The sequence below is a fragment of the Mytilus galloprovincialis genome, chromosome 12, assembly GCF_965363235.1.
Source record: "Mytilus galloprovincialis chromosome 12, xbMytGall1.hap1.1, whole genome shotgun sequence".
Lineage (NCBI taxonomy): Eukaryota > Metazoa > Mollusca > Bivalvia > Mytilida > Mytilidae > Mytilus > Mytilus galloprovincialis.
Genome location: NC_134849.1, coordinates 70,456,552 through 70,470,308, shown reverse-complemented (window position 1 = coordinate 70,470,308; position 13,757 = coordinate 70,456,552). Strand labels below are relative to the sequence as shown.

The following is a 13,757-nucleotide window of genomic DNA, read 5'->3' as shown; positions in this document are numbered from 1 at the left end:
TTTATAATAGTGCAATCTGAATAAACAAATAAATACATATTTTATATTAAATAAGTTTTTTATTCAAATGAAAGAAAGGATACGCGCATTTACAAACAGATGTTTTAAGACATATACTCGATGCTGAACTTAAAATTAGGTTATTTTGTTTTAATCTATGAGGATCTGGAGGGGGTCCTTCATTTCTGTATTCTTTAATGTTTAGGCCGTTTTTTTCTATTCTTTATACTTTTTGTCTATATTATACCATTCTTTATATTCAAGCACCTTATTATTCTCTATTCTTTATTTTTTTCCATTTTCTCTATCATTCATATTTATAGCCGATCATGCTCTCAATTCTGTAACATCAACATCCTTCTCTTTCCGATGGTATGTTATTTATAGTTTTGACACTCTCACTTCACGGCCTAAAAGCAGTTTCAGAAGCTTAGTTCAAATGGAGACATCCAGGTTCCCTGATGCGGCCTTAAGAGGATAACGAAATTAACGATATAATTTATCTGACATATAAAATATTTGTATTTTGCGTTCGGATCGTTCCTAATGAAATGAAATCCAGAAACGTGATTTGGACGTATAAAATTTATAAGATGTTGTTGTCACTCTTTTGTTAGTGTTCCGTTTAAAATTTGCAATTACTTTTTTCAAAGAATAATTAAATGCATAAATTAACACCAGAAAATAAAAAAACTAAATAAAATCAGAAACACCATTATTGGGGAATAATTTATTTCTACAACAAAACAAAGTAACAAAACTGTATGTATATAAATATATATTATTAATTCTCTAATCCCTTAAACAAAGACCAACAGAAATAAAAAGTCAACAAATGATTTTATGTTTAATAATTCAAAATAATACACGTTTTTTATTCTAGCATTTATAATACAATTTATCATCCACATGAAGGGGCGTAACTCCTAATATCATTCTGACACACTAATCTTAACTCGATCTGAAAGTTTTGAACGTTACTTTTTATGATTGGTCTTAATTTGTCCAAAACAGTCTTAACAGACTTGATTTAACGCTAGAGCCTTCCATCTTGATTAACTTGACATGACTGAACAGACTTGACACAACATATCTGAACAGTGTCTTAAAGTCTGAAAATTCTCAACGTTTTTCTCTAGCGGTAAATTAAGTCGATCAAGACTTGATCAGACCAAAATGACCGTTTCAGACTTTATTCTGGCTACTAGTGTAAATAAGAGAGAGTGGATGGGGTATACAGATATAGGAGGATGTGGATGGGGTATACAGATATAGGAGGTTGTGGATGGGCTATACAGATATAGGAGGGTGTGGATGGGCTATACAGATATAGGAGGGTGTGGATGGGCTATACAGATATAGGAGGGTGTGGATGGGCTATACAGATATAGGAGGGTGTGGATGTGGTATACAGATATAGGAGGGATTGGAGGGGTATACAGATATAGGAGGGTGTAGATGGGGTATACAGATACAGGAGGGTATGAATGGGTTTACAGATTAGAAAATCATGAATTGAAGAAGAAAAAAATGAAAATCATGAAAACGGAGAGAAATGGATAAATAATTAATGAATAGAAAAGAATATGGTGCAGAAATATAAAAAATAGAGAACAATATTGGGGTGTTAAAAATATAAAGAACTGTCAATAATGTGTCCAAAAAATTAGAAAAGATAGTTAAAAATGAAGACCCCAAGGTCCTCCACACCCTCATGTAGACATAAGGATGCATTTACCAATCTTCAAACTGCAAAGAAAATTATAGGACAAAAAAGAGTTAAAAGCCTATTTAAAGTCTTCACAAAATTGTGAAAAATAATCTATATATATATATATATATGGTTAGCATCTGTTAAGATAAAATAAATCACCACTCATCTGCTACTGGTCTTACTAATTGTAAGATATGTGTTACAGAAGCCTTCTTTGTATCAGATGAAAGCAATATAAAGATTTGTCTGTATTTCAGGGTGAGACTCCATATGATCTGGCAGCAACAATCAAAAGGGGACAGTATAAAGCAGTGATGGAATACTTACAGGTACATATAGTGATATAGAGTAACAAATGTTTACAGCTCCTACTGGTCTTACTAATTGTAAGATATGTGAACAGGTATCGGACAAGCGTTATTGTCGAGGCCTGGTACATATAGTGATATAGAGGAACAAATGTTTACACTTAGAACATGTAGAATGAATCAAGTAGAAAATAAGTGATCAAATATAAAGAAATATAAAATATAGAAATCAATGCCACGAATCCAAGATTCATCAGGAGAGAAATCTTAAAAAATTAGTTTTGAACAAACAATTTAAAATTCTAATGTAATTTATTTGTTATCACCATTTTGATTGGACATCATATATTTGAGGCACTAAATCCACATTTAAGGTTACAGGTACGTAAATGGCTTGTCTGGCGATTTTTAAAAGAAATTGTATACACGTAGAACTTATAAAAAGAAAATGAAAAATCGAAAAATTTAAGTTAATCACCGATCTAATTTCCGAGTTCCAGACATTTGAAAATTGTTAGGAAACAACATAAAGTATATAGACATAACGTCAAATTCAAACCAAAAATAAGAAATGTCAAACTTTAGTTATTCTGGAGTTTAAATCAATCCTACGATTTTTCTATAAAAATCAAATGTTTTTAAGGTATTATTTTTCTTTCTTTTGATATATTATTTTCAGGGGGTTACCGAACTCCCTTTTTTGCTCACCTGGCCCAAAGGGCCAAGTGAGCTTTTCTCATCACTTGGCGTCCGGCGTCCGGCGTCGTCCGTCGTCGTCGTCTGTCGTCGTCGTCCTGCGTTAACTTTTACAAAAATCTTCTCCTCTGAAACTACTGGGCCAAATTTAACCAAACTTGGCCACAATCATTATTGGGATATCTAGTTTAAAAAATGTGTCCGGTGACCCGGCCAACCAACCAAGATGGCCGCCATGGCTAAAAATAGAACATAGGGGTAAAATGCAGTTTTTGGCTTATAACTCAAAAACCAAAGCATTTAGAGCAAATCTGACATGGGGTAATATTGTTCAACAGGTCAAGATCTATCTGCCCTGAAATTTTCAGTTGAATCGGACATTTCGTTGTTGGGTTGCTGCCCCTGAAATGGTAATTTTAAGGAAATTTTGCTGTTTTTGGTTATTATCTTGAATATTATTATAGATAGAGATAAACTGTAAACAGCAATAATGTTCAGCAAAGTAAGATCTACAAATAAGTCAACATGATCAAAATGGTCAGTTGACCACTTTAGGAGTTATTGCCCTTTAAAGTCAATTTTTAACCATTTTTCGTAAATCTTAGTAATCTTTTAGAAAAATCTTCTCCTCGGAAACTACTGGGTCAAATTTAACCAAACTTGGCCATAATCATCATTGGGGTATCTAGTTTAAAAAATGTGTCTGGTGCCCCACCCAACCAACCAAGATGGCCGCCATGGCTAAAAATAGAACATAGGGGTAAAATGCAGTTTTTGGCTTATAACTCAAAAACCAAAGCATTTAGAGCAAATCTGACATGGGGTGAAATTGTTCATCAGGTCAAGGTCTATCTGCCCTGAAATTTTCAGATGAATTGGACATTCTGTTGTTGGGTTGCTGCCCCTGAAATGGTAATTTTAAGGAAATTTTGCTGTTTTTGGTTATTATCTTGAATGTTATTATAGATAGAGATAAACTGTAAACAGCAATAATGTTCAGCAAAGTAAGATTTACAAATAAGTCAACATGACCAAAATGGTCAGTTGACCTGTTTAGGAGTTATTGCCCTTTATAGTCAATTTTTAACCATTTTTCGTAAATTAAAGTAATCTTTTACAAAAATCTTCTCCTCTGAAACTACTGGGCCAAATTAATCCAAACTTGGCCACAATCATCTTTGGGGTATCTAGTTTAAAAAATGTGTGGCATGACCTGGTCAACCAACCAAGATGGCCGCCACCGCTAAAAATAGAACATAGGGGTAAAATGCAGTTTTTGGCTTATAACTCAAAAACCAAAGCATCTAGAGGAAATCTGACAAGGGATAAAAATGTTCATCAGGTCAAGATCTATCTGCCCTGAAATTTTCAGATGAATCGGTCAATCGGTTGTTGGGTTGCTGCCCCTGAATTGGTAATTTTGAGGAAATTTTGCTGTTTTTGGTTATTATCTTGAATATTATTATAGATAGAGATAAATTGTAAACAGCAATAATGTTCAGCAAAGTAAGATCTACAAATAAGTCAACATGACCAAAATGGTCAGTTGACCCCTTTAGGAGTTATTGCCCTTTATAGTCAATCTTTAACCATTTTTCATAAATCTAAGTAATCTTTTACAAAATCTCCACTGAAACTACTAGGCCACAATCATCTTTGGGGTATCTAGTTTGAAAAATGTGTCCGATGACCTGGCCATTCAACCAAGATGGCCGCCACGGCTAAAAATAGAACATAGGGGTAAAATGCAGTTTTTGGCTTATAACTATGAAACCAAAGCATCTAGAGCAAATCTGACAAGAAGTTAAATTGTTAATCAAGTCAATATCTATCTGCCCTGATTTTTTCAGATGAATTGGACAACTGGTTGTTGGGTTGCTGCCCTCCAATTGGTAATTTTTAAAGAAATTTTGCCGTTTTTGGTTATCTTGAATACTATTATAGATAGCGATAAACTGTAAACAGCAATAATGTTCAGCAAAGTAAGATCTACAAATAAGTCAACATGACCTAAATGGTCAATTGACCCCTTAAGGAGTTATTGCCCTTTATAGTCAATTTTTAACAATTTTCATTAATTTGCTAAATTTATGTAAATTTTTACCAAATATGGTTCTCTGTTACTAATGGGCAAAGTTCATTATAGATATAATTGTAAGAAGCAAAATCGTTCAGTAAAGTAAGAACTTCAAACACATTACCATCACCAAAATACAATTTTGTCATGAATCCATTTGTGTCCTTTGTTTAATATGCACATAGACCAAGGTGAGCGACACAGGCTCTTTAGAGCCTCTAGTTATAAGTGTGTTGCTGACAGGAAAAGAGGGGAAAAAATCATGACGTCGCCAAAGGAATTACGCAACGTCAAGGCTATATCAGCAGAATTGTAAGGACAACGACTTCTTCATTATAATTTGTTTGGCTATTCAAATGCGCAATTAAGCATATTATCCTGTTTGAAAAAAGAATTGATTGCCTATTTTTGATTTTCAGTTATTATACGAGATCCTATGTATTTATAACTTCATGATTTCTGGAATGATTAAACACAGTGTCAAGTGACACTTTAAAAGATTTACAAATGTTTATAAACATATTTAACAGAAACAATAGAATATCTGTCATTAAAATAGATTCTCCGAATGACGATATACATTCAATGTTCAAATTTCCGACCACAATTTTGCTGTTTCAGAATGAGGGAGGCGAAATATACCACGCAACGGGAATTGCAAACTTATAAGCCGAAATCATACTGACAATGCAATGGGGGTGGGGGGGGGGACGGAAAACGGCCAGAAGACAAACAATAGTAAATAAATGGGGAAATGGGTCCATGGGACACAGACGATGCCCCCGCTTGCATATAAAGTTCTAAAGTGACGTAACTAAAAAACATTAAAGTGACGCTACCCAAATTTGTACTTGATCTTAGTTTAATTGTTATAAGCATTGTGTATATGTTTATTTACATTTGGTTGAGGCAAACTAAACTTAGAGAACGGAAACGAAAAATGTAGCAATTTTTATGCCCCACCTACGATAGTAGAGGGGCATTATATTTCTGGTCTGTGCGTCCGTTCGTTCATTCATTCCTCCGTTCGTTCGTTCGTCCGTCTGTCCCGCTTCAGGTTAAAGTTTTTGGTCGAGGTAGTTTTTGATGAAGTCGAAGTCCAATCAACTTCAAACTTGGTACACATGTTCCCTATGATATGATCTTTCTAATTTTAATGCCAAATTAGAGATTTTACCCCAATTTCATGGTCCGCTGAACATAGAAAATGATAGTGCGAGTGGGGCATTCGTGTACTGAGGACACATTCTTGTTCAATTTATTATTGGGCATAACCCTAGAACGGTAAAAGTGACTCCACCAAAATTTAAACTAGATCTGTGTTTTGTGGTAATTAGCATAGTGTATAAGATTCCTAACATTTGGTTGAGGCAAACTATAGTTAGAGAACGGAAACCAATTTTGGGACGGACGGACGGACGGAAAGACGGAGAAGTGTAAAACTTGCTGCCCCCTCCACAACGGCGGGTGCATAAAAAAAACACAACAGTAAACTTTTATTCCCCCGATAGTTGCAGGAAGTCATGCATATAAAATATATAAATGTATGTTTCTATGGCACAAGAACACAACACAAACATGAACACATACTTCGATCCAAATAGTACTGGTCATTTGCAAACTTAAATGGTGTGTTTAATATGACACGAAAGGAGATGTGGGAAAAATGTAAATTATAGACAAAAGCCAAACAAAAAGAATATTTCAAAGTTTGATGCATATTATCCCTACTTTTTTTTCCTATCGTTGGATTTGTTCCATTATTATAGTGAGGACAGTGCATAGATGTGAATATTTAAAAACAAATGTATATAAATTCCAACTTATTCATCTTTTGGTTGTTAGTTACTCAGCTTCGCCGCGGTAGACAATGTTTTCTCGGGGTACAAATCTGCTCTATCTAGAACTCAGCTATGTGTTATTTATAAATTGTTCAACACGGACTTTGAACACACATTATAGGACGTTCTGATAAATGTATCAAGTCTATATTTTGTTAGCTGTAATTATTACGCTAATTATGTACTGAATAGAAAAGCTGTATGTGATTTTGAAAAACCGTCTTCGAGGGAGTTTTAACGTATTAATTATGCTGCTTTTACATTTAACATGTTTAATGTAATTGTGAACTAGGCATTAGATGTTGCAGCGATTGGAAATAGCCAACGGCATTACGTACTTCGTAATTTATGCCAACAATATTCTTGTTCGTAGAATTGTTTGCAAAGTTTCCAGACAATCAATTTAGTTTAATTGATGATTCTCTATGAAATTTTACCAGAAGGTTCAATACCACAAAAGGAAGGTTGGGATTGATTGTTGGGGTTATGGTACAAACAGTTTAAGAATTAGGGGCCAAAAGCAAGAATTTTTGTAGTTTCCGGATGATAACTTGTGTTTTAGTATATGGATCTTTCTATAAAATTGTACTACAAGATTCCATACCACAAGGAGAAGGCTGGGAATGAGTTTGGGGTTTCATACTTTTTTTTAAGTTTTTAAAAAATTGAATTTTTTGAAAATTTTCAAGAAGAAATCTTCAAAAGCACCATATTGCAAAAAAGCACAGTATTGCGCAATAGCAAGAAATCTTCCATTGCGCAAAAGCACAGTATTGGGCAATATCACAGTATTGCGCAAATGAACAGTATTGTACAATAGCATAGTATTTGGGCAATAGCAAGAAATCTTTAATTGCACAGTATTGCACAATAGCATAGTATTGTGCAATAGCAGGAAAACTTCAATTGAAAATAAAGACAAACTTGTAACCAATTTTAATGGGATTAATTTAAAATCTTTAACTTTTTACAAGGAGAAATCTTCAATTGCACAGTATTGCGCAATAGCATTATATTGGACAATATCACAGTATTGCGCAATAGCAAGAAATCTTCAATTGCACAGTATTGTACAATAGCACAGTATTGGGCAATAGCAAGAAATCTTTAATTGCACAGTTTTGCGCAAAAGCAGAGTATTGCGCAGTAGCAAGAAATCTTCAATTGCAAAATAGCATAGTATTGCACAATAGCACATTTTTGTGCAATAGCAAAAAATCTTTAAGGTGGTTCCTAACACTACAGGGGGATAACTCTGTAAAATCAGCTAAACGTTTTAATTACGTTGTGTTGTTACAGGAATATCAAGCTTCTCAATGATCATAATAAGTGTTTTTCAATTTGCTATATAACCAGTGTAATTTTTCTGATAAAATGGTTGGTTCAAATTTTTTGAAATTTTTATATTTTTGTAAAAGGGTCAAGGTAAATACTTTGTCAAAAAAAATTTTAAGAAAATTAAACGAGCCAAATTAATTTTAGTTAAAGTGTTGGGTACCACCTTAATTGCACAGTATTGTGTAATAGCAAGAAATCTTCAATCACACAGTATTGCACAATAGCATAATATTGCACAATAGCACAGTATTGCACAATAGCTGGAAATCTTTAATTGAAAATAAAGACATTCTTTTAACCAATTTCAATTGGATTAATTAAAAGTCTTTAATTTTTTGGGGTTCTAACCTTGTATTACTATTTTGGATATTGGGGCCCCATTTTTAAATTGGTCTACATTGAGGTCAAAAGGGTCCGAAATTAAACTTTGTTTGATTTCATCAAAAACTGAGTTATTGCGGCTGTATGATATGCTGAATCTTATTATGCATTGAGATTTTGTATTTTGGGCCCTGTTTTCAAAGTAGTACATATTAAGGTTTGAAGGGTCCAAAATTAAACAAAATTTAATTTCAACTAAAATAAAATTTTTGGTGTTTTTTTTATATGCTGAATCGAACCATGTTGTTTGATTTTGGATATCAGACCATTCTAGGAAAATTAAATGTCCCATTTTAAATTTTTAAGATCTTTAACCACATTTGTTAGTGTCAGAAACCTATGTTATGTCAAAAATTTGATCACAATCCAAATTCAGACAGTATCAACCTTGAATATTGTGTCCAAACTTGTCCAAACTTGCCCAAGCTGTTCACGATTTGACCTCCGCGGTTGTATCAGGCTGCGCTCAGCGAATCATTTTATTTTATCTTGCTTTAAGATATTGATTTGATATTTGGTATATAGTTGTACCATGACAAGTTACAGATCAAGTTCAGAGTTTGTTCTGGTCCTTGGACTCAGAAAATTCGTTTGTATGTATTGGTGTAAACTATTGATTTTATTTGTACATGATTTGTGTCTGTACTTGTGTGTTTAATTATGATGAAAGACCAAAAAACATGGAGATTGAATACACAATCATCAAGTGTCATATCAAAAAAAAGGCACACTGTTCAAAGTATCTATTTTATACACATCTCATAACTTATTTCATGCATTCCAAATTTATGACAACACACTCGACATCAGATGAGTTGAACAGGTCTCGGATAAGTAGAATACTTTGGTCCGTTACCTTCAACTACGACATAATGAGGTTCGACTGTTTATAATGTGACACATTTTTATTGTATATTATTTTTCAGGGTAAATATTTTAGAAATTTAATAGTTTTACTAGTGACATGAGAGAAGATATATTAACATTGCATATTCCTCATTTTTTAGACTGTCATGTCAGAGAAATCTTCAGGTGTGACTGCTGGACAAGGGATAGAAGGTAATTTATTGTGGAGCCTGCGACTTTTGTCACAGAAAGCTCGACATAGATATAGTGATCTTGCGGCGGCAGCGTTAGCTAACTTCTTACTTTGTATATAGATGCCTTATGTGACAAAGTTTCTGTCTGTCCATTGTCCTTGACCTCATTTTCATGGTTCAATGACTACTTGAAAAAAAAAAGTCAACATTTTTTGTAATGTTAATTTCTTTCTTATTATGAGTAATAGGATAATAAAATTGAGAATGGAAATGGGGAATGTGCCAAAGAGACAACAACCCGACCATAGAGCAGACAACAGCAGAAGGTCACCAACAGGTTTTCAATGCAACGAGAAATTCTCATTCTGATTACTGCCATACAAGTTTGAGGCTTGACACAGTTGACACCTGGTTCCCTCTACTTCTTCTTTTCAATTGTGATTACTGTCATATAAGTTTGAGGCTTCGCACACTTGACACCTGGTTCCCTCCACTTGTGTAAAATTATGATTACTGCCATACAAGTTTGAGGCTTGACACACTTGACACCTGGTTCCCTCCTCTGCTTGTATTCAATTGTGATTACTGTCATACAAGTTTGAGGCTTGACACACTTGACACCTGGTTCCCTCCTCTGCTTGTATTCAATTGTGATTACTGTCATATAAGTTTGAGGCTTGACACACTTGACACCTGGTTCCCTCCTCTTCTTGTATTCAATTGTGATTACTGTCATATAAGTTTGAGGCTTGGCACACTTGACACCTGGTTCCCTCGACTTGTGTAAAATTATGATTACTGCCATACAAGTTTGAGGCTTGACACACTTGACACCTGGTTCCCTTTACTTCTTGCATTCAATTGTGATTACTGTCATACAAGTTTGAGGCTTGACACACTTGACACCTGGTTCCTTCCACTTCTTGTATTCAATTGTGATTACTGTCATACAAGTTTGAGGCTTGACACAGTTGACACAGTTGACACCTGGTTCCCTCCACTTCTTGTATTCAATTGTGATTACTGTCATACAAGTTTGAGGCTTGACACACGTGACATCTGGTTCCTTCCTCTTCTTGTATTCAATTGTGATTACTGTCATATTAGTTTGAGGCTTGACACACTTGAGACCTGGTTCCCTCCACTTGTGTAAAATTATGATTACTGCCATACAAGTTTGAGGCTTGACATACTTGCCACCTGGTTCCCTCCTCTTCTTGTATTCAATTGTGATTACTGTCATATTAGTTTGAGGCTTGACACACTTGAGACCTGGTTCCCTCCACTTGTGTAAAATTATGATTACTGCCATACAAGTTTGAGGCTTGACACACTTGACACCTGGTTCCCTCCACTTCTTGTATTCAATTGTGATTACTGTCATATAAGTTTGAGGCTTGACACACTTGACACCTGGTTCCCTCCACTTCTTGTTTTCAATTGTGACTACTGTCATACAAGTTTGAGGCTTGACACACTTGACACCTGGTTCCCTCCACTTCTTGTATTCAAGTATGACTACTGTCAGACAAGTTTGAGGCTTGACACACTTGACACCTGGTTCCCTCCACTTCTTGTATTTAATTGTGACTTCTGTCATACAAGTTTGAGGCTTGACACACTTGACACCTGGTTCCCTCCACTTCTTGTATTCAATTGTGACTACTTTCATACAAGTTTGAGGCTTGACACACTTGACACCTGGTTCCCTCCACTTCTTATATTTAATTGTGACTTCTGTCATACAAGTTTGAGGCTTGACACACTTGACACCTGGTTCCCTCCACTTCTTATATTTAATTGTGACTTCTGTCATACAAGTTTGAGGCTTGAAACACTTGACACCTGGTTCCCTCCACTTCTTGTATTCAATTGTGACTACTGTCATACAAGTTTGAGGCTTGACACAGTTGACACCTGGTTCCCTCTTTTCTTCTTTTCAATTGTGATTACTGTCATATAAGTTTGAGGCTTGGCACACTTGACACCTGGTTCCCTCCTCTTCTTGTATTCAATTGTGATTACTGTCATATTAGTTTGAGGCTTGACACAGTTGACACCTGGTTCCCTCTATTCTTCTTTTCAATTGTGATTACTGTCATATAAGTTTGAGGCTTGACACACTTGACACCTGGTTCCCTCCTCTTCTTGTATTCAATTGTGATTACTGTCATATTAGTTTGAGGCTTGACACAGTTGACACCTGGTTCCCTCTATTCTTCTTTTCAATTGTGATTACTGTCATATAAGTTTGAGGCTTGGCACACTTGACACCTGGTTCCCTCCTCTTATTGTGATTACTGTCATATTAGTTTGAGGCTTGACACAGTTGACACCTGGTTCCCTCTATTCTTCTTTTCAATTGTGATTACTGTCATATTAGTTTGAGGCTTGGCACACTTGACACCTGGTTCCCTCCTCTTATTGTGATTACTGTCATATTAGTTTGAGGCTTGACACAGTTGACACCTGGTTCCCTCTATTCTTCTTTTCAATTGTGATTACTGTCATATTAGTTTGAGGCTTGGCACACTTGACACCTGGTTCCCTCCTCTTATTGTGATTACTGTCATATTAGTTTGAGGCTTGACACACTTGACACCTGGTTCCATCCACTTCTTGTATTCAATTGTGCATATACAAAGTCAGGTTAATACAAGTCAATTGTCAATAGTTTGAAGAGTTTTCACCGAATAATTCCAGTATATATTAACATTGATTATTAGAATTGACTATAAAAGTTAATATTGATAAGGTCTATGCTTTTCCAAAAGGGAAATACCTTACTGTATTTCTTCTTATTGTTAACATTCTGCTGCCAAACTTTGACACAATTTCCCTCTGTAAGACATCACAATCAGGTTCATACTTAATAATGTTATCACAAATACCTATCTGGATCTCACCCTGTGAGTCTCAAAATTTTGTCAGTCCAGAGTTATCTGCCCAAAACCCAAACCAAAAAATCTTGTTAGTAAATAAATGCCTTAACTGTCATAGGAAGACCAAAACCGATGAGTGAAATGTGTTCAAGAACTCACCCTGTGACTTTGATTTATGTAAACCGAAAAGATTCAAAGACTCCTTGGTTGGGTTATGCCCCTTTGAAAATTAAACAAAGTCGGTTGGCCACTCTAAATCAGAAACCGTAAGTCGTAGACACTTGGGATCATGTGACCTTATAGATAACTGGACGTTATACAAACAACAATCAATCCATGTTTGACATACACTTTTAATGATTTGTTAATGAAAAATATTGAAAACAAACTTTTAAATTGGTTAACAAATCTTTATTAAACTTAGACTTAATGATATTTTTATAGAAAAAGTTATAATTACAGATCCAATCCACAAACAGACAAAGTCCACTATGTTAAACAGGTTACTTGGCAGTGGAACGTATGTTTCCTATGACATGCGCTGTATGGTAACAGGCCAGTTCGCGGTCGGAAAATCGAGTCTTGTCAAGCTCTTAGCTGGTGATGTCGTCCCAGAAGGAAGACATCCTACCGATGGGATTTCCCTACTAGAAGGTCGCTGTGGCCTTGATGTTGAGACTAGAAGCTGGATTTATATTGATCCAGGTAAGAATATCTACAACATTAAAACTTTTCATTTATATTTGAATTCCTCTCTGGTATCTTCCACCTCTCTATTAGCTTCAGAATCTTTATAACTTGAAAAGACAAAGACATAGAAAAAACCTGCGGCTTATTGAACGAATTTAACGGTAATACAAATTCAATAACACTATTGTTGGGATTGGTGAATGTAGTTTCTCTTATGATTTAAACAAAATTCTAGTCTGATATTCAGAGATATTGTCCATTTATCATGTTAATGGTCATATTTTTGGCAATTTTTATATGCCTTAACCGGCTTAAGATATTGTTGTGCATTTTTTTTTCTACAGGGCCGTTATACTGACTTCTGATAAAAAAAGAAAAAAAACTTCTGCATATAATATTTGATTCTTACAGCAAGTTCAAAAGGATATACTATAATGTACTCATTGCATAGCTCTTTATTAGTACCCTACTGACGGAGTCAAAAGGAACTTCAGGTTGCACTCTGTTCGTCTGCCTGTCCATTGATCAGTCTGGCAAATCAGTTTTCCACACTTTTTATGCCCCAGCCGTTGTGAAGGGGGCATTAAGTTTTACCCTTGTCCGTCTGTACGTGCGTACATCCCAAAATTGATTTCTGTTCTCTTACTTAGCTGGCCTTAACCAAATGTTATGAAACTTTATATACACAATGCTTATTACCACAAAACACAGATCAAGTTTTAATTTTGGTGACGTCACTTTTACCGTTTTAGAGTTGTGCCCCTTTTACAATTGGAAAAATTCCTGAAAT

At 35.0% G+C, this 13,757-nt stretch overlaps 1 protein-coding gene across 1 annotated transcript; it reads left to right on the top strand.

Annotated features, from left to right (window-relative positions):
* The first annotated feature begins 1,944 nt into the window (after positions 1-1,944).
* LOC143054705 (uncharacterized) lies at positions 1,945-13,089 on the top strand. Its single transcript, XM_076227723.1, has 3 exons — positions 1,945-2,043; positions 9,363-9,414; positions 12,740-13,089. Exons 1-3 carry the CDS (start codon positions 2,029-2,031, stop codon positions 13,072-13,074), a joined length of 402 nt encoding a protein of 133 aa, XP_076083838.1. The 5' UTR covers positions 1,945-2,028; the 3' UTR covers positions 13,075-13,089.
* Positions 13,090-13,757: the final 668 nt, after the last annotated feature.